The following is a 22,914-nucleotide window of genomic DNA, read 5'->3' as shown; positions in this document are numbered from 1 at the left end:
TTGTGGTTGTGTCGACAACATCAGCGGCCGCGCTGGGAGATCCCCATTCGGTCCAGAGTGCCAGCTCGCAGCATGACAAGGCTGACAATTGGGGCTGATTTAGATCATAAGCCTAGCCCCAATCTTCGCTCGGTGCTCCGTAACCGTCGTGCTTAAATTGAATCCGAGCGCCCATGTGTCAAATGTTTGCAAGGTCGGAAAAGGATAGCGGCATCTCCATCGGACAATACATGAGAATCTCTGTGGCCAAAAGGAAACTGCCATTCTACAGCTTGCCTTCCGCCTGAGCTTCTTTGACTTGCTCAAATACCTGCAAGACGTGAGCGATCATTGCCTATGCTCGACATCTTCTTAACTCACCTTGAGCATCTTATTTCGCGCACCTAAAGCATTCACACCACGGGCCTCCAGCCCTTTGTCATCGAGCTGTATTAATTCCTCCCATTTGAGATCTTTCAAATTGTCGGTATATTTGTGTAGTCTCAGTGATCGAAGCCATGTCGAGATATCTTTCAGCAAATTGGGATCGGTCGGGTCTTCGGGAGGTTTGGAGCTCCCGCGGCGCCCTCTAGGCGACCGGCCCCGATTGATCTCAGAATGGTCAGACAGATACCCTTCGCCACCGGTACCGAACAGGCCCGTCTGGGGAACTAGCCCCGGCATCCCTGCACCGATCATGATCGGCGCTCCCTCATACGCAGCCAAGAATCCGTTGTGTTGAGGAGAAGAGAAAGCTGTTTGTCCAAGAGGAGTCGGTAAGGGGAGGCCGGGAGAATTGGGCCGAGATCGGCGTCCTTGTGCTGCAGCAATCTGTTGCGCTTGAATTGCTGCTACTTGTTGAGCGTTTAGGATTTGTCCGTGATCGTTCACCATGATAGTATTGATACCCGGAATGCCAGAAGCTGTAATTCCAGGTGTCATCGGTGGCTGCGTCGGTGGTTGTGGTTCATTAGATCTGGCACGACGGTACTTCTTGACATCGTCCAGAGCAATTCTGTTGTTGACGGTGGACAGGGCAGCGAGTTTCATGGCAGTTGCATTGGCCACCATTTCGCTATGAGACTGAGCTTGGCTGAAGTTGGGGACCATTGGGGTATTGGTCATTGACGCCCAACTCTGGTTCCCTACGTTGTAAGGAGACAGAAGTGGCATCTCACTCGATACAGGGTCCGGGGCAGTCAAAGTGGTGCTTTGAATGTTGCCGCCGGAAGCTCCCAATGGACGCGGAGAGCGAAGAGCCCCAGACGACGGGGGTTGACTGAACTGACCCATCGGCTGATGCTGACCCTGGTGGCCAGATGAGGATTTGGGTCTGGATATGGGAGGCTGCTGGCCATCTCCACCGCCCTGACGCCAACTCATGGCATCTGTCTTGGACTCTCTCGGGGCCGCTATGGTTGGGGCCACTAATGAGCTGCGATCTCCTACAACCATGCTGTTCCTGTTTGATGGCGGCGGGTTGCCTGTCTGTTGAGCGTACTCGGCCTTTTGCTGCTGAATTGCGGCGACAGCGTCAGGAAACATTGCGTGGATGGTGGATTGGTCCAAGCCTGAGTTACGCTTATTACCGGCAGGGGAGACTGGTGGTCGAGTTAGAGACGTTCTCCGGTCATCCACATTCAACTTGGACATGGCATCGCTGAGGCGGCTGGACATAGCATCTTTTTCTCCAAAATTTGCAGGTGAGAGAACGCCGGAAATGGGATGGCTTTTGGACATCTGGTTCAAAACCTGAGCAAAGAATCGTTGCTGCATTTGGGTGGTCTGTTGAATCAAGGCATAGGTGGCAGCCGTGCGCTCAGCCTCGCTCAGGACTCGAAACCATTGCTCAATGGCACTCAACTCGTCTTTGAAGTCCTGATCCAATGTCGCAGCAGCCATCTCTTCTAGCATGGTTTCGTATTGTTCAATGTCTTGAATCCATTGTTCCCCCAACTTGCTCGAATCATCCATGCTGCCTTGCTGAGACTGTTGGTTGTATAAGACTTCGGAAGCGGGGCGCATGGTACGTGCCGAGAGGGGAGAGGCAAAAGACATGTCGGCAGAAGAACGGACAGGTTGGGTATGAGACCCGGATGTGCCGATGGTCCTGGAGGTGGGTGGGCGAAGTGAGGTTTTAGACGCCTCCGGGGTGCTGTTCCTGTTGCCGATGATGTTGCTGGCCATGGCGACCTTTTGTAAGCTCGCCTCGGAGGTGGTGTAGGACAAAGCGCCCTGACGGTGACGAATTGACGGCGGAAGGCGAAGAAGTGAGTGGAGGAAGCAGTCGAGATGGTCACACAGACAGATCTAGCAGATCATTGGATTTACAGTGTGTACAGGAGCCGATTGGATCCAGCCCAAGGGCAACGATGAATGAGGGTGGGAAAAAGGAATGTCGAGGACGCGCTCCAGCGAAGCAACGGATGAAGCAAAGGTGCAAGGCAGCGGTCTTTGGTGGAGGTGGCGGTTCGAGGTGTCTCAGACACGACGAGATGGGCGGGATCCGATTAAGCTACTGGAATAGACGCGCAGCAAGCAGGCGACAGAGAGCATGAGAAAAGGCAACGAAGTTCGAGATCCGTTCAAAAAGAATACACTCCCTAACAGGCGAATAGAGGTAGAGAAAGAGAGAAGGACAGGAGGAAAAATTGAGTCGAGCTGAAATAAGACACGGTCGAATGTGAGGTTCGCGAGAGTGGAACCGACAAAGCGGCAAGGCTTACCCGTGCCTCCGTATAGACTGGGTGTACTTGCTAGAGGCTACAGGGGAGCGGTATAAAGACCAATTCGTCCAGGGTCGCCTCTGGGGGCTTGGGGAGAGGATCCGAGTGGGAGCAATACGGAGCGCCAATTAGCACTTGGGGCCTAACGAGGAACCTGGCTGCTTGCTTATCGAACCGCGCCCAGAGGCAGCAAGAACCCCCAAAGTTCAGGGAGGTGAAGCCTGCAAGAGCCTGGAAGGAGCTGAACTGGGTTCGGTTCGTTTCCACCCCAGTCGTAAACGTCTGGGTGTGCGGCGCCCTGGGCACTACTTGTAGGACTCCGGATAGCGGTCCTCGTGGGTGCCTTGTTAAAAGGAGGGAGAGGTGGGCTAGCCCGGGGCAATCGTAACGGGCACGTTTGAAAGCCGCTTCATGCACTCGACTCGTGTCGCTTCACCAGTGCCCAACCAAACGCTTTGCCTCGAACCCTCCTGGACTTGCGCCTCACTGTGGCGCAATCACGTCTTCATTGTCCCATCGGCCTTGACGACAAAATCTTGAACATGTCCACGGCCAAGCTGAACAAAATTCCCACCATCACATGCTGGTGGCAACCCAGTCTGATCAAATAATCCCACAACTCAGCACCACCAGCACTTAATCCAGCTGCCTCAAGGACGCCGTTGCCATAGAGGAGGAACGCGACGGGTCCGGGCTATTTCCCTTGCGAGGGTTCAGAGATACTATCAATTTTGTGATGGAGACGATCTTCACATCGACGGACCGCTAGATTCGAAGGGGTAGAGTCAACCCAATGGATCGGCGAACCCGTCATCCTCTTTGAGCCGTCACTCATTGCCTTGAGACGCGTTTGTAAACCTCATTTCAACCACATGCGCCTATTTTTCTTGCGGGTCAACTGCTCCTTGCAGTCATCTCGACCGACATTATGACGTGGTGTTGATACTGGATCGGAACTTGTATTGCTTGGAGTATGGAGAGGAGAGACGTCGAATGACCTGGAGCCACCGCGTACACCCCTCTGAGTGTTAAATTCCTTCCATGTTAAGTTGAGAACAGCGCCGCAATTTCCAACCAGCGCTGGAAGATATCAATGCCATGGCGACATGTCCAGATCAAATGCCGTACAAAGGGCTCACACCTTTCCCCATATCATACAAATGTGTCTGCGAATAGAAGATGGATGGCGACTTTCAGGTTTATCTGCCGGGCAGTTGACCCGACTGCATCATGGCTGCGTTCTGCTCTTGGAATCTTGCCCCTAATCTCTCCGAACCCTTCAAGAATTTATCAACGCAGCGCATTACACATCCTTCTTCTCTTGAGATCAATGACTTTGTCGTGAAATCGTTGACGCAATCATCAAAACACCGTTGGACAAGGTTGGAATAGGTCTAGCACAGAGCATGCATAGGTCAGCCACGAGATCGACGTGAATCAAACCTGGGTATTAGGATAGGATCCGACTAAACTTACCTTCATGAATTCTTTGAGCTGCTTCGCCTCCATGCGAGCATTCAGCTCCCTCTGTTCGGCAGGGGTAAGGCTAAACAACATCAGCGAATCCATCCACAGATGCTTGAAATGGGAGACCAACCTGTCCATTGTGACGCGGATAGGGTTGTGGCGAAGAGCACTGGTGTCACAAATGCAATAATGAGAGGAAGGGAATGTATGAACACGCGAGTCGTAGAGTGAAAATCAGAGCCCGGCAAACTTTCCCCAGACAACTGCTGGCCTTCTCAGCAGCTCCATTTAATTTTCCGTTGATTCGCCGCCCTTTTTGCGATACATTTATTCCTAGACCTTGACCTGCTCTTTAGCTTTGTGGCATACTTCTATGCATCTCTTTTTCATTCGACATGGAGAGACGGAGCATAACGTTGCCGGTCTTCTGGCGGGTGTCTCTGACTCAAGGCTGACAAACCATGGTGTGCTGCAAACCCAACGACTGGGTCGGTACCTCACGACTCACCGCAACTTGAGATTCACGCAAATCTATGCCTCGGATCTCCAACGAGCATTCATGACCGCCGAAGCGCTTCAGAGAAACCTACTTACAAGACTCTCTGGCGAAGAAGTGCCCGGGGTCGTGAAACTGGAGCTGCTTCGAGAGCAGGACTTTGGCTCCCTCGAGCTCGTGCCCTGGACGTCGAGAAGCGCGCAGCACACCCTCAACCCTAGAGTACCCAACTCAGAAGACACGTCTTTTCGCCCTCAAGAAACCACAGAGGCTATGGTGAAAAGGGCAGATTTATTCTTGAACGATTTTATCCTCCCGCTGTTTGCCAGTGCAGAGGATGCCCGGGACACCGTGCAAGAATGCGTTGCTGTCGTTTCCCATGGTCTCTTTCTGTCTGTGTTATGGCAAACGCTGCTGGGCAAATTTAGCACCAGGAATGTCGCTCTAGGTCCGAATATTGAAGGTTGGGGCAACAACCGCCCCTTGGAATACCTGCCACCCTGGACCAACACTGGGTTTTTAGAGGTCACAATTCAGAAACGCACAGCAGAAGTTGTTACACAACCCTGGAACGACCGGTCTTTGATACTGACGGAGATTGAACAGTCCGCTTTCAGCGGGTATTCGATGACCGTCCATGGAATTAACAGCAAAGACCACTTGCTTGATCTTAAGCGCACCAGGGGTGGATTGGGATCAGCTCCATATGACGCGAAGCAACAGAGCCTGGATGGATTCTTCAAGCGATCAGAGTCAAACAGCTCCAGTACATGAAAGTCAATTTTCCGCTTCAGAATTAGCACCGAGAGATTCCGTACGGTCGGAAGACCATACTAGGGAGAGTGTCTTCACGGGATCGGGGATGGGTCCTGGCGCTGCGTGCTGCAGACAAATTGAGGTAAGCCATATCAAGCCATATCGATAAGTTGAAGGATGCCATATCTGCCTGATGAAGCACAATTTCACACAGACCTGTTCTGAAACTTCTTGTGGAAGCATAAATTGTACCAACTGCTGTCTGATCGCAGAGCTCATCTCGTACCAATTCTCCAATGACAGACGGAACAAGACTAACAGCTTATTTCGCAGGAGGGCAGCCGCTGGCACACCCAAGACAAACATTTCGACAAAAGCCCGGGTACCTTTGGGTGTCAGCTTTGCCGAAATTCATGTCCGTCCACAGGGCTTCGCTCCTCATTCTTGTTATGCGTAATTGATGTAGGAGACTGTCCCAGTTATTGTCAGATTTGGGAAATCGCGGGAATACTCACTCGAGAGTTATCGCAGCCAGGGCCATCTTCATCCTTCGACCCAAAATAGGGAGTGAGTAGTGGGGTCCGTGCAACACGGTTCAAGTCGGATGACCTTCAACCTTGGAGTTCGCGAGGCATTACTTACCAAACGATTGGCTGTTGCAATACGCGTCCTGAACCAGGTACGGAGTACTCTGTATGGATGGCTGATCAAGGGGGGGGGGGCCAACCCCTTCCTCTCTAAAAGCACCTTGCTTCCTTGATTATCTCCTTTCTCTTTGTCGTTCAAAGTACTTATGGGTCTATATACGTCAGATTGTTTTTCTGGTATTGTAAAGCTATTTATCCATTGTCTTTTCTTTCTTTATGCCTGGAAACCTGCCCTTTCGTTGCGGTCATCTGCGCTAAGAGCCCCTGCGCCACGTGCAGGTCGAGGCGCTGTATGAGGCAGCCCCCAAGCCAAGTTTGGCCCATTCAAGCAGGTTTCTTATGTACATGTGCTTCTTCCATCTCAGGCACTGACGGGAAGTAACTGGATATCCGACTGCTGCTGTGTTCGTGTGTCAACAGGCTCTTCTTGATTCAAATTACGAAGGAGTCGCTAATCCCTGCCAAACCCCTTTTTCAAGCAGGAGGTAGTAAGCCCACTAAGATTACACGAGATGCTCAAAAAGTCGTGACCCAGAAGGCCTTCCACAAGGGTAGGCAGCTCCGCTCCGACCATAGTTGCATGCCCATCCATTACTCGAAAGCCAAATTAAACTTGCCGCTCAAAGGGAGAAAGTGAGAATGACGACAGAATCCCTTCGGACCACCTCAAGGCTCAACTGTCCATCTCCTTTTCAAGACCTCACTCAAGCTTTTCTCACTCGAGCCAGACACCGAAATAATGCAACCGAACGCCTTCGCCGAGACTTGAAAGAGAAGAACGCAAACTGGGTTCGACGCTATGCGCTGGCAAGCCGCAGCCATGCTTTGGCCACAATTTCAATCTTCAAGTACGCTCACCAAAACTCAACACTTCCTTATTCTTTGTTGTTCTCACATGCAGATCTCTTGCAAAAAAATTTCAAATATAACTATGTGCTCGGACCATGGTTCGAGTGGCATCAAGTCGACGTCTTTCTTGCCTCCGCCCTGCATTCATTGTGTAAGGTTCGTTTTGGTATCCCATCGACAGGGCCAGGTGTGCTCTTACAGCCGCTGGTGGCGACGCTGACGGCGCTCGCGGCAACTCTGCAACGGTTACCATTTGTCTTCTTGTTGTGGCGGCTCCGGGAAGGACAGTCTGCACTGGGAGTAACTGGGTTCTCTTGAATTGTTGATCATTGATGATCCTCCGATTATACATCCATTTCATTAGGCCGAAGTCGGTTCTGACCGTCGCCAGCTGTTGGCCTTGTCGAAAGTGTTCATGCACCATATGGGATAACATAGTGTTCCACGCAAAGGCCGGGTCATCGTCTGGACGGGAAACATACTTGTTGTCGCACAAGAAACAAGTGGCGAATGTCGGCAGCTCATGTCCTCGGAAGTGCGAAAACACATGCATTTTGAAGTGGATGATGTCGGCAAAGACCTGATCGCAGTCCAAGATCTGGAACGGACAGAGCAGATCGGCGTCCTCATGGTATCGAAACGGCACCGTCAACACTCCATCTTGTGACTCCAACATGTATCCATCTCCCAATATACTACTGGCCATGTCTGTGTCTGCCGAGGACGCTCCAGATGAGTCGGTTGAAGTACCACGGGTTAATGGTGGTACTGCATCCGTGGCGGCTGTTGTGGCGGCTGTGGATGCCATCGATGCGGCGTCGTTGTCCTGGATGACCTGCACCGCGGTGGCGGATCTGGTGCCCGTACTTCTGGAATACATCAGGCTGGATCCCCTGGAACTCTTGTCTGCTCGTGGGGGGTGGACTGGGCCAGTGGCTACGAGGTGAACGGCTTGCCCAAATTCGATTTACAACTGCATGGAGGCTAGATCGCGGACAATGTGGGAACCTGGACACACTCTTGGACAATCCTGCACCTGTGTGAGTATTCATCCCGCAGAAGCCGGCCTATTCACACGGTGTTGTGGCGAACTCACCAGAATCATGATGTCGGCATGGGGAGGTTGCCACCGCTGAGGATCACGCTATCGATAAGCCCAATTGGGCGAAAATGAAATGCGGGGTGTATCTGGTATCTGGTATCCTTCTGCGGACAGTGCGGACAAAATCCAAGTCAACCTCCCAAAAGGATGAACAGCAATCTCAGTGAAACGTTGATGAGCCTCGAATTTCTCTCCAGATAGGTTTGTCTCAGAGAGTTCGCCGGAAGCGGGGCGCAAAAAAAGATCAGATGCATGAACTCGACAATCGCAGATCAAAGGGCCCAGCCCGCAGGAGCCTCAATGGGTCTACTCGGGAGACCCTTTGCAGTAGCGACGTCTGGCAACTCCGCACTGTGAGCCAGGGCGGCCTGTCAGCTGTTGCCAGCACATCAGCTTTTCTTGCCGACCAGGCGAGTTGATTGGTGCAAACTTGCACGCAAGAGGGATTGCTAATCAGTCTTGGTAGGCTGTTTGCACTGGGATGCATGTGGCCATGGTAGCACATGCTGAATTCATAGAGCAAACCCTTTCAAATCAAAGTGAAAGAGGTGCCATTGATATCCTCGACGTCCACACTCAGCCGCGATCACGGGGACCGGGACAGTGGCGACCGACAAGACAAGACGACTTCACGCCGCTCCATCTTGCTATTGGCAGCATCACTGAAGATCGAACCGGAGCGCTGATCCTGATTTCCCCCGAGGGAACTCCAACAATAAGGAACGCATCTTTTTCGCACCTCATCTGCTACTATGCAAAGGTGATCATGCAGGAATAGCCAGGTGGTATCAGGTGAACAGAATTCATAGGTATTCGCCAACAACCTGCCTCGAGAGAAGACAGAAGAAAAATAAAAGACAAGAAATCGATGCTCAGGTTAATAAGGACTTCGTACTTGAATCCGCCTTGACGATAACCTGGAGAACTTCACTCCACATCTTCTCACCAAAGTCCCTTCCCTCTGCAGTGCTCAGCATCGGCCCAGGCTCAAACACTCGATCATTCTTCCACATCTCGCCGTGTGTCTCTTCGCCGCGGATCAGGGCTGTGGTGTACGTATTAGCGCCCTGCTCGGCTGTTCGCGCAAAAATACCGTAAAGGAACCACTGGATCAACCTGATGAGGAGGTTTACGTTCCGCAGATTGCGTCCCAGGTCGCTCTTGCACAGGCCTGGGCAGGCAGTGTTGATGATGACTTTGGGCTTGCCATCAGCACCCCTGACGGTAGGTGATGCTGCAAGGTGGCGCACCGCGTATTCGAGCACGAGCTTGGACCTGCCATATTGTGTTGCTCCGCCGGCAATACCTGGAGGGAAGTTCCTTTGCGCACTCAGGTCCTCAAGAGGTGTTTCGCTGTTCATAAACGCCTTCATCTGCCCCGGCTGAACGACCCAGGCAGTGCCAGAGGAGATGAATGTCAGGTGAGGCTTGTAATCTTTGTTCTTCCCAGAGTCTGCTGCGGCAATGAGGAGCGGTAGGATAAGGACTCCTAGAAGGAACGTGCCGAGGGTGTTGACTTGAAGCGTTTCCTCCCAGCCATCACCACTTTGGAGATATTTGGAGTTCATCATCCCAGCGTTTAGTATTGCACCGTCGATCGCTTCGAATTTGGACTTGAGAGTTTCGGCGAATTTTCGAACTTCGGCGAAAGAGCTCATGTCGAGTATCATGGGGATTATTTCTGTCTGTTTCGTCGTCGCATTTCCCGGGTGAGCCTTGATGAACTCTTCGATCTCCTTCTTTGCAGCATGACCCTTTGCTTCAGTTCGTGCTGTGATAATGAGTTTTTCGGCGTTAAGAGCTGCAATCTTCTTTGCAGCCTCCAGTCCCAATCCTGAGGTGGCGCCCGTCAATAGAATCGTGCGAGAAGCAAAGGACTGCGTCGCTGGCTTGGGCGGGTTGAGCTTTTGATCGAACATACGTTTCAAGCCGAAGATCGACATCGCGGCTATGTTCTCGGTGGCTGGGTTGTGGGTGGTAGGTCTCTTGCAGTATGTCTGATGCTGTTATCCAGGACGGACTCTCAATGCAATGAGGCTACCAGGCCGCCATATGAGTAATATAGGTACAGTTAGCGCCAGGCGGCTCTCCGTCGGACTTGTTGTTTATCCGCAGGGCTGACACCCAAATACCTAGTAGGCTTGCTGACAAAAGGGAGCTTTCCATCGGGCTTCTCGCTAAAGCACAGTATGTAGACGTGAGTGGACTGCGATTACCGACACCGAGGCTTTGTCTTCTAATACTGCAGAAGACAAGATCCTACGACCAGTTACCAGCACTTGGTAATTTGCTGCTGCAAATCACAATAAAGGTGCGTCGTGGATGGCCAGGAACATAGCGTTGCCGCCCCGGAATTGAACACTCCCGAGTCCGCATGCGGCTATCTGCCATACCGAGAGAGCGCCGGGCTTCTGTGCGAAGGTTATGAGATGGACAGATGCTGACTTAGCTTGGAATGCACTCTTCCCAAAGGGCTCACCGGGACGACTTTCCGGAGATGTTAATTCGCAAGTTCGTAAAGAACCATACAAGATTGTGAAATGTCGTGTACCTGCCCAATGTCCACCACTGGCACGACTTCAGCAAGGCCCGAGGTAAATGACTAAGCAATACGGAGACGATTATTCGTTGAGATGGCCGCGCGGTTATATCCAGCGAAGCATTTCCTCCTTTGGCTGTACTGTGCCGTATTGACCATCCCGTATGCACTCCATCATCACCTTTGTCGACAAGTACAACCCACCTCCCCACCGAAACGTCCCATTTCAGATGATTGTGGACAAATTTCCCTTATGAAACTCCTCTGTTCGCATCAGCTGCCATGATCGAGATTGATGCCGCCTGTTTCATACCTACCATCCACGCCGCTCATACTCCCCACCGGTAACAAACTTTAGACACGGCAACGTGAATCGTCGTCCATACCCTGGTGTGTAACTCCGTCATGGAAAACCTCAGTCTCAACGATCCTCCTCAGCAGCCTGCGTCGCCGCAAAGATTACCGCATCCACAACAACACCCACAACAACAAAATGCAGTGTTCCCTGGCCCGGCCCCGCCTCAAGGTGCTCCTCAGTTACCGCCGCAGATGTTCACGACCGCGGCTCAATTGTTGGATTTGACGGACAGTACGTCTCTTATCTCCTGGCATGGTCATGGGAAGCAAGTGCAAGAATAGTTCTCACACCTTTTTTTATTTTTCTCTAGAGAAACTCCTCCTTGTCCTCCGAGACGGACGCAAGATTTTCGGGGTACTACGGTCATGGGATCAATTCGCGAACCTCGTTCTCACCGACACGAAAGAGCGGTATTTCGTCTCTGTTCCCTCAGCAACCTCCGCAGATTCTGCAAACCCTCAGTCACAGTCACAACAGCCACAACCCACTCGGAACCTCTACTGCGACATCCCCCGCGGCACCTTTCTCGTGCGGGGCGAAAACGTCCTCCTTTTGGGCGAAGTCGATCTCGACAAGGACGACGATCCTCCCCCGGGATATGAAGAAGGAGATGTCGAAGAGGTGTTTCGGATACAAAAGGAGGCAGAGAGGGAAAGGAAGAAAAAGGATCGATTGAAAGGCAAGAAGACAGCGTGGAGGGATCCGGAAGGGAGTGGGGAGGTTTTGTTCTGAGCTGCTGCATGGAGGCCGATCTGAGGCCGAATCTCCTGGTAACCAATGTAGGAGGGGCGTGCTCATACACTTAGCAGATGAAGGGGCCCAAGGTTAGAGCAACAACGTCTCTGGCCCATTATGGTTTGAATGTGACTGCCGAGAGCTGTAGCCAATTGTCTGGGAGAGGATTGAGACTGGGAAGCCCCAAAACTACTTGAGAGGGGCTGGCGCACAAGCAATCTAGCTGGTCTCAAACAGCATTTGTCGGGAGAAGAGCAAATGCGAACTGCACGAAAAGAAGCGCCACGCAGAAGACCAGGAGCAGAATATTGTGAAATGCTCCTATGTTGAAGCCAGAAGCCAAGAGATATTTTTTTTATTCGGACACGACATGCAATGTTCCCACCAGTCGCAGAATCATTGCTATAGCCATCGCCGTTACATCCTAGAACGCTTGGGGTTAGCATCCCTACAGGAATCAAATCGCACTCGAACTCGAAATAAGACAAGAGCTCAAAGCATCTCTGCTGGCAGCAGGCAATCATATTATTGACTTTTAATAATCCTCGCCTCTGGCTGGTGGGCGTGAGTAGAACGTATGTACCCAGTATTAGCATGCTGCCCCAGCTTTTATTTTCATTCCAGCGTCGATGAAAGTGAGAGTCATTTGGGCACTACCTAGGTAAGCACAACTTCCCCCTGCGTGTCTTGTTTTGCCCTGTGGTCGGGCTGTCCGACTCTGCGTCGCAGGTTGTCGCTGTTCTTAGTCCCTCTCTCTCGGTGGGATATGATATGGTTCGGTGCGCCCCTTTCGAAAACATGTAAGTCTTCTCGGCGCCCTCATTGTTCCCTTCTCTCAGCTAGAGGGCAGTCTCCCCAACCAATTCAGCACCATCATCGCCTGGGTAATGGCAACCTTCTCTCCAAACTGCATCCCATCCCAGCTGTTTGCCTGCACCGTCATATTCCACAACCTTAACACGTCGACGTCATTGTCCTCCGCAACGACGGCGAGATGGCGATCAAAATCCCATATCTCCTGGTTTCCGTTCCGGCCGCGGATCTGGGTGTGGCCGGAAGCGGAGGGCCCGACCCAGAGCATGGGTGTCTTCCGATGGGACGAGTCTGCGAGGGCCAAGAATTCTTCGAGCGAGGCAGCAGCGGTTTCTGGAGACACGGTGTTGGGAGAAAGGCTGTGAATGATGGCGACGGGGCGATAGTTCGATCGTTTGACACGTGGGGCGAGCTGTTTGAACTTTCCAATCACGGAGATTGGGGCCGGGGAGGTGCTGATTTCTAGGAAGGAATGGGGTGTTCGGCTGCAGAAGTAGGGCTGGTCGACTCGGCCTGACAGAAGGTTTGTAAGATCGCCACTAAATGTGATGAAGTGCTCGGAGCAGGGCTGCGAGGTAAACTGATTGTCACATCTGCACTGGCGGAGCTTTTCCTTGTCCATGCTCCAGGTCCTCAGGGCACCGTGGGCCAAATCTCGTCGCAGGAGGATGCTGAATCCGTTGTAGATGGTCTGGAGACTGTAGTCGCCCACGAAGACGATGGCGTCAAAGCGTTCCAGGATCATGCAAATCTCCTCCACCGAATACCAGCGGTAGTGGCAGTCTAGATTACAGAGGATTAGGGCTGATAGGAGACGTATGTTTTACATCACAGGATTCTCACCCTTTGGGAAATATGGGGTATCAAACCCGATCCGACCACCACTTGACATGGCCTCCAGGAGGTCCTTGCGTCTGGGACAGTAGGCATTGGGAGAGCCCTGCAACGACTGATCCGGCGAGGGAGGCAGATACAAATCAGGAGCACGAATGCTGCACTCGGTGAGACCACGAAAGGAGTTGAAGTAGCTGTTTCACCTTGATGTCAGTCCTGTCCATGTGTCAAACATTTAGTTGACACTCACTTGTTCAGATCCTGAGAGACAATGGCGACTCTGTCAGAGTGTGGTGCTGGATTCCAGTGTCCAGGCAAAGGCAGCACGTAATAGGTGAGGTAGACGATAAAGGAGAGGTAGGCAAGTGACAACAGATGGTACATGATACGGGGGAAGTTCAGCTCCTTGAGGTAATCAAGTGCATCGCTCATTTGCCAGGACAGTCGGGTGAGGAGGGGAGCTCTAGGTGGCTGAACCGAGGGCTTCAGATCCTTCTTTGCCATGATGAGGCGGTTCTTGAAGACAGGTCACCAGGTTGAGGGCGGATGGATGGGGAGTCAAGGTGCGAAATACGCCGAGATGGCAGCAGTTTGGATAAAAGCGGAGACCAGATAGAGAGATGATGTCGATGATGATGTCGCCGGCGGCGCGACCTTGTTCCTGGATCGATCTGTCAACTGGAAAAGAGCAGCTTTCTTTCGCTTGGGATGTTGGTGAGAAGAAAGACTGGTTGGCCTCAGGCATGCGTTGTTTTCTCCTCCTTCGGCACTGTCAAGTGACAGGGCAGTCGCAGTGACGAGATCTGGGCATTCATTCATGCAACTTCCTCAGCCTCGTCATCAAAAGAGCTCACCGAGCCTTGTCTCACAACCCAAGAACATGGAGCATTGTTCCTCACATCAGCCACCCGCAGCCACGTTCCTCACACCTGTAGCGAGATCTCCCAGGCCTCTACTGCCATCTATCCATCCATCCATCCGTATAACACCAAGCAGGGGCGAAAGGTTTGGACGAAGTATTCACAATACGAGGAGGGCCATCACAGAACCCAGCTCACCCCCAGGTATTGGGAACCAGATCAACGAGACATTTCGCATGCACCCTTTGCTCTCAGTGGCATGGCAGAAGCTCAGTCCTCTGACTTATAAGTTGTTGTTGGGCGGGAACAGAATCTGCACCATGGAGGTAGGGATGGCATCGAACACATTCACCTGGGAGAACTGGGCTGGCGGCGATGGAACCTTCAAACAAGAAGGATGTTGCTGTTTCCTTCCAAATTCGTGCTCAGACATTGGCGAGCACAGAAAGACACCGTGTATTCGATCCTGGCAAGTCAAAGCGGCCATGGGTTCCTGAACCAACAAGGCCCAACATGGAGCAAATAGAGTGGCCCAGATGCTTTGCACATACCTTGGATTCTAGACGCTAGAATCAGACAATAATCCATTGTCTCAAGTGGCGCCGATGATTTCCGGTTGGGACTTGACCTTGAATAGGTGCCACAATCAATGCCTTGATGAGGCTAGTGGGCGCTAAGAGACAAACGATGGAGATGGAGGAGCACCTCACCAGAAAGCTCAATTGACCCCATGTACATTGCATGGAGGCAAACCAAACAAATGAGTTGCAGCAGAAAAGGAGAGGGAAGGTGAGTTTCGAATACTCGGCGGTCACTCGGAAACTGGGCCCTCAGCAGACCAGGGAGCATCAAGCAGCGAGCCTCGTCGGAAGGAATGACGCAGGCTGGAGGTTTTTGGGGGCCGCCGGGGCAAAGGGAAGAGCAGAAAGGCTGGAGGCTGATGATGACCCGAAGGAGCGAGACAAGGAGAGAAGGAGAGAAGGCCAGCAGCCCTTGAGCCCGAGACCCAATCACTGAGGATGCTGGAGCACTCCACAGTCATGAGTTTCTGGGCTTTGAGGAAGTCTCCCCACAGCCGAGCAGGGCCAGGAAGCCAGGGAGGGACAAGAGGGAGAGCCGGGCCCAGCCAGAGCAGCCAGAAGCCACAGAACCAGAGACAGAGCCACCGTCACCACCAGACAAGCACCGCAGCGGCAACCCTTGTCCCTCTCTGGTTCCTGTTCACACGAACGAGTCACATACAGTACACTCACCTGTCACCTGCATCTGCCAGCTCTTTTTTTTCTTTTCCATGCTGCGCGACATTGCTCTGCATCACCTCTTCCTTCTTCACACTCTGACTGCTGGCCCGCTGTCTCTGTGCTCCCAGCTGGACAGAAGCCTCATCCAGCCCACCTTGAGCGTCTTTCGTCATTGACGCACGCTGCCTCGGCACCCTTCGTTGACCTCCAAACAGTCGGAGAACATCGGACCTCGATCCTCCACACGCTCCTTGCTGCATTTCGAGTCATACTACTTCGTTCTGTTCCAATCGATTGCTGCTGGTGCTGCTGTCCTTTGATTCATTCCTTCAGGTCCCTTCGAATTGTTCGTCCCTATTGAAGCAGGCCGCAAGGCCTGAACTTCCTTCAAGATGTCGTGGAAGCCCACTGAGAAGCTCATGCAAACTATTGGGCACTATGCCAACTTTCCGCCGACAGGAGTTAGTCTTCGACAGATGGTCCAATTTGGAGACAAGCCTTCTGCTGGTATGGAAATGTAAAGACTTGCCCTTGTAATAACTATGGCTGATTCTGTGTAGGGACACTTTTCCGTGCGTCACAATTTCTCTCCGAAGAGCTTCCAGTCCGTCTCGCGCACCGTGTAGAAGAGCTGGATAAACTACCCGATGGTCTCAATGATATGCCTTCCATCAAGAAGGTGCGAGACTGGTACGCTCAATCCTTTGAAGAAATCACAACCCTTCCGCGACCCTCATTAGACACCGAAACCCGCGACCGCCTCCTCAACCCCCCTAAGAAGTCCAGCACAAAACTCTCCGCCACTACACGCAATCCCAGTCTCAAGGACCATGGCAACGGCAACGGCAAGAGTGGGATGAACTCGCGTCGCTATTTTGCTGCTCTGGACGACGGCAAAGAGTGGCCTCCTATTCTCTCCGAATACAACCGCAAATTCGCTCGAACTCTGGAAATCATTAAGAGAAGACATGATCCTGTTGTCACCACTGTGGCTCAAGGAATCAACGAGTGGAAGCGGAAGCAACAACGCATGCAGATTGACTCGTCCATTCAGTCCTTCCTGGACCGTTTCTACATGTCACGCATCGGTATTAGAATGCTTATTGGGCAACACATTGCGTTGACAGATCAGACCACCAACAGACACCCCAATTATGTTGGTATAATATGCACAAAAACAAATGTCCGAGAACTTGCAGAAGAGGCAATTGAAAACGCCAGATTCGTGTGCGAGGACCACTACGGCCTGTTTGACGCTCCCAAGGTCCAACTCTTCTGTCCACCCAACCTGACCTTCATGTACGTGCCAGGTCACCTGTCGCACATGCTCTTCGAGACCCTCAAGAACTCACTGCGTGCCGTGGTGGAGACACACGGGGCCGAAAAGGAAGAGTTTCCTGTGACCAAGGTGATTGTGGCCGAGGGAAAGGAGGACATCACGATCAAGATCAGTGACGAGGGAGGTGGAATTCCACGGTCTGCCATTCCACTAGTCTGGACCTACATGTACACTACAGTCGATACCACACCAGAGCTGGATCCCGGATTTAATGCTAGTGACTTTAAGGCGCCGATGGCTGGGTTTGGGTATGGTTTGCCCCTTTCGAGATTGTACGCAAGGTACTTTGGCGGGGATTTGAAACTGATTTCAATGGAAGGGTAAATCTTTCTCCCTCCTTGCCGTCTCGGTGCTAACAGGTTATGCAACAGATATGGCACAGACGTCTACCTCCATCTCAATCGACTTTCTTCATCCGCCGAGCCGCTGCAATAACAATTAGCAGTCATGAGGGACAAAGGCGGGTCCCAAGGATTGGCGTTGAACAGCAACAAGGTTGAGTCTGATGGTCCGAGGAGCTCAATTCCCGGCATCAGCCGTGGACGCTTGGCCGCCGTGCGTTCACGATTGAGGAGTAGGGAGGTGACGGAGAGGAAGCAGGTAGGGGACGCTGAGAGTATGATTAACGAGGAGCCCAGCGTGGTGCAGCCAGGGGGAGCCAGCCAGTGGCTAGAATGAATCGAGAGGGCCATCATTAAAAAGTCATTGTTAATAGGGGCACCAGACAGAAATCCAGCGACATTTGTTAGCTCACTTGAAATAGACATGCTCCATGGTCTTGATGTCTGATCGCCTGCGCTTTGAGGATAGTCGCCTCGCCTCCGCCACTGACAAAGCTGGTGTTCTCGAGATGAGAAGTATACCAGACTCAACGGGCTACTCCCACCACGTTTCCTGTCCAGCACACGCCATCTCATACAGCAGTCGAAAGGACATTCTACATCAAGGGAAGCGGACACTCCCCAGGCTTAATCACGAAGGTCGTCGGCACCCGCTGTATCAAGCCATGTCCACAAATCAATCTACTCATACTCATCTCATGCACTCAACCTAGTCTATATTACCCCCGACCATTTCTTCCGCATGCTTTCGATGAGAGCCCATCTGGTTTATTCCTTCGAGACCTGTTCCGATCTTATCCGCAGCGGACATTTCTCGGAATCATTGCTCTTGGAATGACTCGATGTTAGTTGCCCTTGTGTAATGAGATTGGCACCCTGGCTGATCCGTTGAAGGCTCGAGAACCCATGCAGAGCGAGTCCCCTTTAGAATATGACAATATGCAAGAGTCGCTGCTGCGCGCGCCAAGGTAAAAATTGGGAGAACGAAGTCTTCCGGATTCTGCCGGTGGTACAAGCTTCAGCCTTGTGCCATACATACCTACAGTACTCGGTACTATCGAAGTGGCGAGGGGGGTATGCGGATGGAATTGTAAGCTTGGCATTCTTGGCATTTCCAGGCTTGAAACCACAGAAACCACCAGACACCGTCACCAATTATCGATCCTTTTCCCCAAGCTCTCAGCTTGGACTCCGTCGACTCATCTTTGCGCTTAGTCTCGCCAACTCTCTCATTACCCATGTATCTGCTATCCTCATTCACTTGAGCTGGGACTGGTTTGTGAGGCACGCTTGTTCATAATGCTCATAACTGGCGATCGATGCCAAATCTCCAAATTATACCGAACAAAAGTGAGACGCGGCCACCGTCTGCACTGAAGCAAAGTTCAAGCGTTACCGGTGAGTCAAATTACATATGCGTATTTCCTAACCTCCCCCTACCAACAGCTTCCAACATGATACATGACAAAGTCAACACGGAGGTGATTCACGATATTCTTTTGAGGTGGTCTACGCCCAAACTGAAAACGAAAGAGCAGCAGCAAGTCTCCCGAATCTCTCATATAAGGCTGAGGATTGTGAAGAGGTAGGAGTGCAGTCAGCCACTGGCGATTCCACATCACTGTCGAGCCGACTTTCCCTCATATTGAAAATGCATGCGGCTCTTCAGGGTCTCGTTTCGCCTCCCACCAAAACCTCAATTAACGTGCGTGGATTTGGACCTGTCACCAAACGCCCCCAGACACCGCGGGCGCAATACCCCATAGTCAGCAGGCGAGGCAGAGACTCTTGGGCCTGATTGGCTTACCTCCCGTGTTAGGCGGGCCCTCGCTTCCTCGACGAGATGTGATTGGACACAACTATTGAATTAGAAGTCAGTCCCCTGGTCCTGCATCAATGTGGCTTCCAGCTGAAGTTGCCCAGGACTTCCAGATTGTCGATTATTGGCTGTCTTGCATACTCTTCATTGTGCCGTGTCCTGGAGAAACTTGTTTTCGAAGCGTCCCTGACTTCCTATGCATACGGCCGTGGCCCGATCCAGACAACACAGCCTAGGAAACGGAATGGCGGCAGATTGTTTAATCCTTTTCAAGGTCAAGCACATGGCCGTGGCTTTTCGAAACCTTCTGCAAGCATGGCTGCTATTGTACTTGAGACAAAATCTCCCAAAGGGGCCGTCGGCCCATGTGCCTATAAGTTTGACAGTCGCCACCTCAACCGCATATTCTCTCCAAAAAGGTTAGAAGATTATCAACACCAAGGGACACCATGTCTGAGAGCTTGAACGAAGAACGGCCCGGCCATGATGTCGCCGATTGGACACGCCAGGGGATTTACATTACTATTGGCGTCTCCCTCGTGGTCGCATTGGGCTCCATTGGGCTCTCGGTTGCGACCTTTGCTGGCCAATTAGTGTATACCGGACTATCAAGCTCTTCCATCATCGGAGAGTTGCTCCCCTTGGCTTTTAACATTGTTGTCGCTATTCTCACAGATATTTTGAGCTTTGCCCACAGTGTTTCCCTGCGCCGGGTTCTTTACAAGGAAAATCGACTCGAGTACAACTCAAACCTGAGACTATTCACAAGCACCAAACGGTGTAACTCGAACCGCTGGCCAGCCAATCTCATGTCAGCGATTCTCCTGGTTACAAGCTATACAGCCGCAAATGCCGCCTTGTACGTCTACAAGGAGCAGAATGGGGCCAAGAATATCAGCCTCAATGCCGTGGCTTTCATGGCTCTTGGAATATCTCTCATTGGCCAGATCATCATTGCTATTTGGAGCTTATACGGGGCAGACGACTGGGTCCATTCATGGAGCGCCAACCCCCTTAATACCGCATTACCCTTCCTCAATAAAGGCGTCCGGTATCGCGTCCTTGGGCGTGGAATGATGTCAGTTCGCGATATCCTTGCTCAGACCCCAGCTGGGCCAAAGCGGCCACAAGAGAGACAGCAAAATATGATCAAAGGCTACCCCCATGTCGGCTATATGCTATGGATTGTAGGGGCTGCCTTAGCGCCAGATTTGCTTTTTGCGGCGATCGTGTGCAGATTGACCTTTCAGCAGCACCTGTCAGCGCAATTGGCATTTCTTGTTCAGGACGGCATGTATTCATTCTTCAGCTTCGCCATGCTGTATGAATGGAGTCCGTATGTCATTCTGCTGGTTACCTTTGTCCTGGGCATAGCTTTACAGGCGTGTATTACGCTCACTCTGCATTGCGCCGAACTGGTGGTCAACGTTTCCCGCGACGAGGAATTCTGGCGAAGGGCATATATTGCCACGGGGAAAGGCGCGAAAATCAACGCCAGTCCAGTCATTTCGGCTTTGAGTAACTGGTCTTGGGTCATCCTCTTCATCATAAAGCCCATTGCACAGTGGCTGTTTGGTACAGCATCAATGTCCCTGGGTCAGCGAGGCGAAGGGGACGGCGTGGTTTGGTTCAACTCCGTGCCTCTCTTTGTCCTGGGCGGGGTGCTGACGTTTATCTTGGCCCATTTATCACTCCTAGCGTTCCGGAAGCTAAGGGGCCCATAGCCTGCAACGTTCGGACACATCGAAGCTCTGGCCAACCTTATCGATGATTGGGGAGGAGACATCAAAGGCAGAATCTATTGGGGGGAGAAGAGCTGTGAGGACAGCATTTGTGTGGTGGGCACCAGCCCAAATCCGATGCGTGTCAGGGCGCTTGATAAGGATCGGGAATATTGGTGACGGACGGGCTCTTCCCTGGTGGGGATTCCTTAAGAAGGGTTTAATGATAGAGATGGAGATGTGTCCCTTTCGGGTTTCGGCGTCATATTATACATGTGTTTGATCTGCTGAGTTTACGTGGTGTAACAACATCGACGCTATCCTAACGGATGGAATAGTGACGCATATGCGTGTTAATTAGGCGGCACAAGTCTATAAAGCACATCTCACATACACGAGGGTAAAGTGGCTCTCAGCCTAGCAGCTCAATCGGTGACCTATGTCAAGCCCATGTGCACCATGTGGTCGAAGACACATCACGTGAGAATATCGTCCAACCTTCCCTACAGGGCTAGGAGATATCTCTGTACTGGTCGATCAGACCGCTTGATTGTGTCTTGGACTTTGACTTTGACAACCTGCGGCCCCATCAGCCGCCCCCGGGGGCGGAAGAGCGATGATTCGCAGCCATTATCACAAGTAAAGATACTGCTAAGCGGCGACACTGCGTGATACTCGGAGAAGAAACGGAGGACGACAGGAACTGGCGACGAACAGCAGACTCCGGCATCCTGCTATTTTAGCTGAGTCGTCAACGCCTTTAGTTCTCTCTTTTCCTCGCAGCACTCGACTTCTCGATCATCACAACCGCAATTCCTTCCATCTCGTACCAACTGAGGTCCCATACGGCCTCCGTCTGTCTGGCTCTGCATATTTGCTGACAAGTGCAGCTGTGACTCCAGTATGGGGCAAAGCTGCCGACGTCTGGGACCGTAAACCTCCACTGCTCAGCTCCATTGCGCTGTTTGCTATTGGGTCCGCCATATGTGGATGGCCGAAGGACCTTGTGCAACTGATCTCGGGTCGTGCTGTGCAAGGGTCTGCAGCTGGAGGCATCATTGTGCTGGTTAACATCTGGATGAGCGATGTGTGGGATGCACGGTAGGTCCACCGCTACTATTTCTCACTTCCTGATCAATCTCCCATGTTCCTTTGCTGCATTTGTCGTTCTTTTCTTTTCTATGGACTTATTGCAGCCGCAGGCCGTGGGAACTGATCAGGGAAGGACTCTGGACTGGATTGGAACCGTCGCAATCATCGGGGTCACCGTCATGATCCTGCTCAGTCTGGACTTTGGCGGGGTGTTCTCGCCCTGGGACTCCCCGAAGGTCCTAAGCCTTCTTATATGTGGCTTTGTGCTGTTAACATTTCTCGTCTTCTGGAAGGCCAGAGGCGCGTCGAACCCTCTGGTGCTATCCCATCTATTGGACTGCACGTCCAAAGTCAGTCCACTGATGGTCAGCTTCACCCACGGGTTTGTACGGACTCATCAACCGCCAGTATTCTCCAGTGCAAGCGCTGATCAACAGTAGGTCAACGTCTCATCATAGTATTCTTGCCCCTTTACTTCCAAGCCATGCAAGGAGCTTCCCCGACCCGTTCTAGCGTTCTCATAATGCCCATCGTCGTGGTCCAGGCCATTACAGGTCTTGTCGCAGGCGCCATAACATACCGCTTCGACTGGATCCGCCCACTTATATGGGCGGGAATGGCCCTTACGACGCTTGGTTTCGGCCTCTTCATCGGTATCGGCACATCGACCTCCCTTGTCCTCACAGTGATTATCGAAATCGTGGTTGCTCTTAGAATAGGCATCACTTTCCAAGCCCCACTATTAGCGTACCAGTCAATCGTTGGCTCGGCGTATACGGTGGTGGCAACGGCACTATTCGGATTAGTTCGGAGTCTGTCGACGTCCATCTCAATCGTCATAGGTGGCATTGTTTTCCAGAATAGTATGTCGACGCAAAGCAAACACCTGAGTAGTATTCTAGGAGCACAGCTAGCTCAAAACTTTTCGGCCACGACGGCAGCGACCAATGCATTGACAATACGCACACTACCTTTCTACCAACAGACGGAGGTGAAGAATGCATATGCTTCCAGCCTAAAACATATGTGGATTATGTACGCGAGTACAGGCGGACTGGGCCTCATCGCGGCGCTTTTTGTGAAGACGCAGGCACCTGGCCAGGCAAGCAGTGAACCCTCAGAAAGAGACGGTGTGGAACTCGTTCAGGCAGGGAGTCAGCCCGCCAGCTGATTGGAGATATCCGGCAAGCGGCGACGTAC

At 52.1% G+C, this 22,914-nt stretch overlaps 9 protein-coding genes across 9 annotated transcripts; 4 read left to right on the top strand and 5 right to left on the bottom strand.

Annotated features, from left to right (window-relative positions):
• Nucleotides 1-265: 265 nt before the first annotated feature.
• On the bottom strand, nucleotides 266-2,166 carry A1O5_12373 (protein vts1; the record flags this gene model as incomplete). The annotated part of the gene is made up of 2 exons (XM_007752942.1): nucleotides 266-310; nucleotides 361-2,166. The coding sequence occupies 2 exons, from the start codon at nucleotides 2,164-2,166 to the stop codon at nucleotides 266-268; spliced, it is 1,851 nt and encodes a 616-aa protein (XP_007751132.1).
• A 1,738-nt stretch (nucleotides 2,167-3,904) lies between these two features.
• A1O5_12372 (mitochondrial import inner membrane translocase subunit tim9) lies at nucleotides 3,905-4,310 on the bottom strand (the record flags this gene model as incomplete). Its single annotated transcript, XM_007752941.1, has 2 exons — nucleotides 3,905-4,099; nucleotides 4,182-4,310. 2 exons carry the CDS (start codon nucleotides 4,308-4,310, stop codon nucleotides 3,905-3,907), a joined length of 324 nt encoding a protein of 107 aa, XP_007751131.1.
• Nucleotides 4,311-4,545: 235 nt separating this feature from the next.
• On the top strand, nucleotides 4,546-5,442 carry A1O5_12371 (uncharacterized protein; the record flags this gene model as incomplete). Its single annotated transcript, XM_007752940.1, has 1 exon — nucleotides 4,546-5,442. The coding sequence occupies one exon, from the start codon at nucleotides 4,546-4,548 to the stop codon at nucleotides 5,440-5,442; it is 897 nt and encodes a 298-aa protein (XP_007751130.1).
• Nucleotides 5,443-6,990: 1,548 nt separating this feature from the next.
• On the bottom strand, nucleotides 6,991-7,800 carry A1O5_12370 (uncharacterized protein; the record flags this gene model as incomplete). The annotated part of the gene is made up of 1 exon (XM_007752939.1): nucleotides 6,991-7,800. One exon carries the CDS (start codon nucleotides 7,798-7,800, stop codon nucleotides 6,991-6,993), a length of 810 nt encoding a protein of 269 aa, XP_007751129.1.
• A 1,094-nt stretch (nucleotides 7,801-8,894) lies between these two features.
• A1O5_12369 (uncharacterized protein) lies at nucleotides 8,895-9,965 on the bottom strand (the record flags this gene model as incomplete). The annotated part of the gene is made up of 1 exon (XM_007752938.1): nucleotides 8,895-9,965. One exon carries the CDS (start codon nucleotides 9,963-9,965, stop codon nucleotides 8,895-8,897), a length of 1,071 nt encoding a protein of 356 aa, XP_007751128.1.
• A 1,001-nt stretch (nucleotides 9,966-10,966) lies between these two features.
• Nucleotides 10,967-11,651, top strand: A1O5_12368 (uncharacterized protein; the record flags this gene model as incomplete). The annotated part of the gene is made up of 2 exons (XM_007752937.1): nucleotides 10,967-11,150; nucleotides 11,230-11,651. 2 exons carry the CDS (start codon nucleotides 10,967-10,969, stop codon nucleotides 11,649-11,651), a joined length of 606 nt encoding a protein of 201 aa, XP_007751127.1.
• Nucleotides 11,652-12,489: 838 nt separating this feature from the next.
• On the bottom strand, nucleotides 12,490-13,805 carry A1O5_12367 (uncharacterized protein; the record flags this gene model as incomplete). The annotated part of the gene is made up of 3 exons (XM_007752936.1): nucleotides 12,490-13,250; nucleotides 13,311-13,495; nucleotides 13,552-13,805. The coding sequence occupies 3 exons, from the start codon at nucleotides 13,803-13,805 to the stop codon at nucleotides 12,490-12,492; spliced, it is 1,200 nt and encodes a 399-aa protein (XP_007751126.1).
• A 1,989-nt stretch (nucleotides 13,806-15,794) lies between these two features.
• A1O5_12366 (pyruvate dehydrogenase kinase) lies at nucleotides 15,795-17,176 on the top strand (the record flags this gene model as incomplete). The annotated part of the gene is made up of 3 exons (XM_007752935.1): nucleotides 15,795-15,909; nucleotides 15,963-17,061; nucleotides 17,113-17,176. The coding sequence occupies 3 exons, from the start codon at nucleotides 15,795-15,797 to the stop codon at nucleotides 17,174-17,176; spliced, it is 1,278 nt and encodes a 425-aa protein (XP_007751125.1).
• A 2,174-nt stretch (nucleotides 17,177-19,350) lies between these two features.
• On the top strand, nucleotides 19,351-22,885 carry A1O5_12365 (uncharacterized protein; the record flags this gene model as incomplete). Its single annotated transcript, XM_007752934.1, has 5 exons — nucleotides 19,351-20,562; nucleotides 20,626-20,719; nucleotides 21,513-21,723; nucleotides 21,848-22,150; nucleotides 22,228-22,885. 5 exons carry the CDS (start codon nucleotides 19,351-19,353, stop codon nucleotides 22,883-22,885), a joined length of 2,478 nt encoding a protein of 825 aa, XP_007751124.1.
• Nucleotides 22,886-22,914: the final 29 nt, after the last annotated feature.

Source organism: Cladophialophora psammophila (assembly GCF_000585535.1).
Source record: "Cladophialophora psammophila CBS 110553 chromosome Unknown aczJe-supercont1.33, whole genome shotgun sequence".
NCBI lineage: Eukaryota > Fungi > Ascomycota > Eurotiomycetes > Chaetothyriales > Herpotrichiellaceae > Cladophialophora > Cladophialophora psammophila.
Note: the sequence above shows the minus strand (reverse complement) of the source record. Positions and strands in the feature narration are given on the sequence as shown.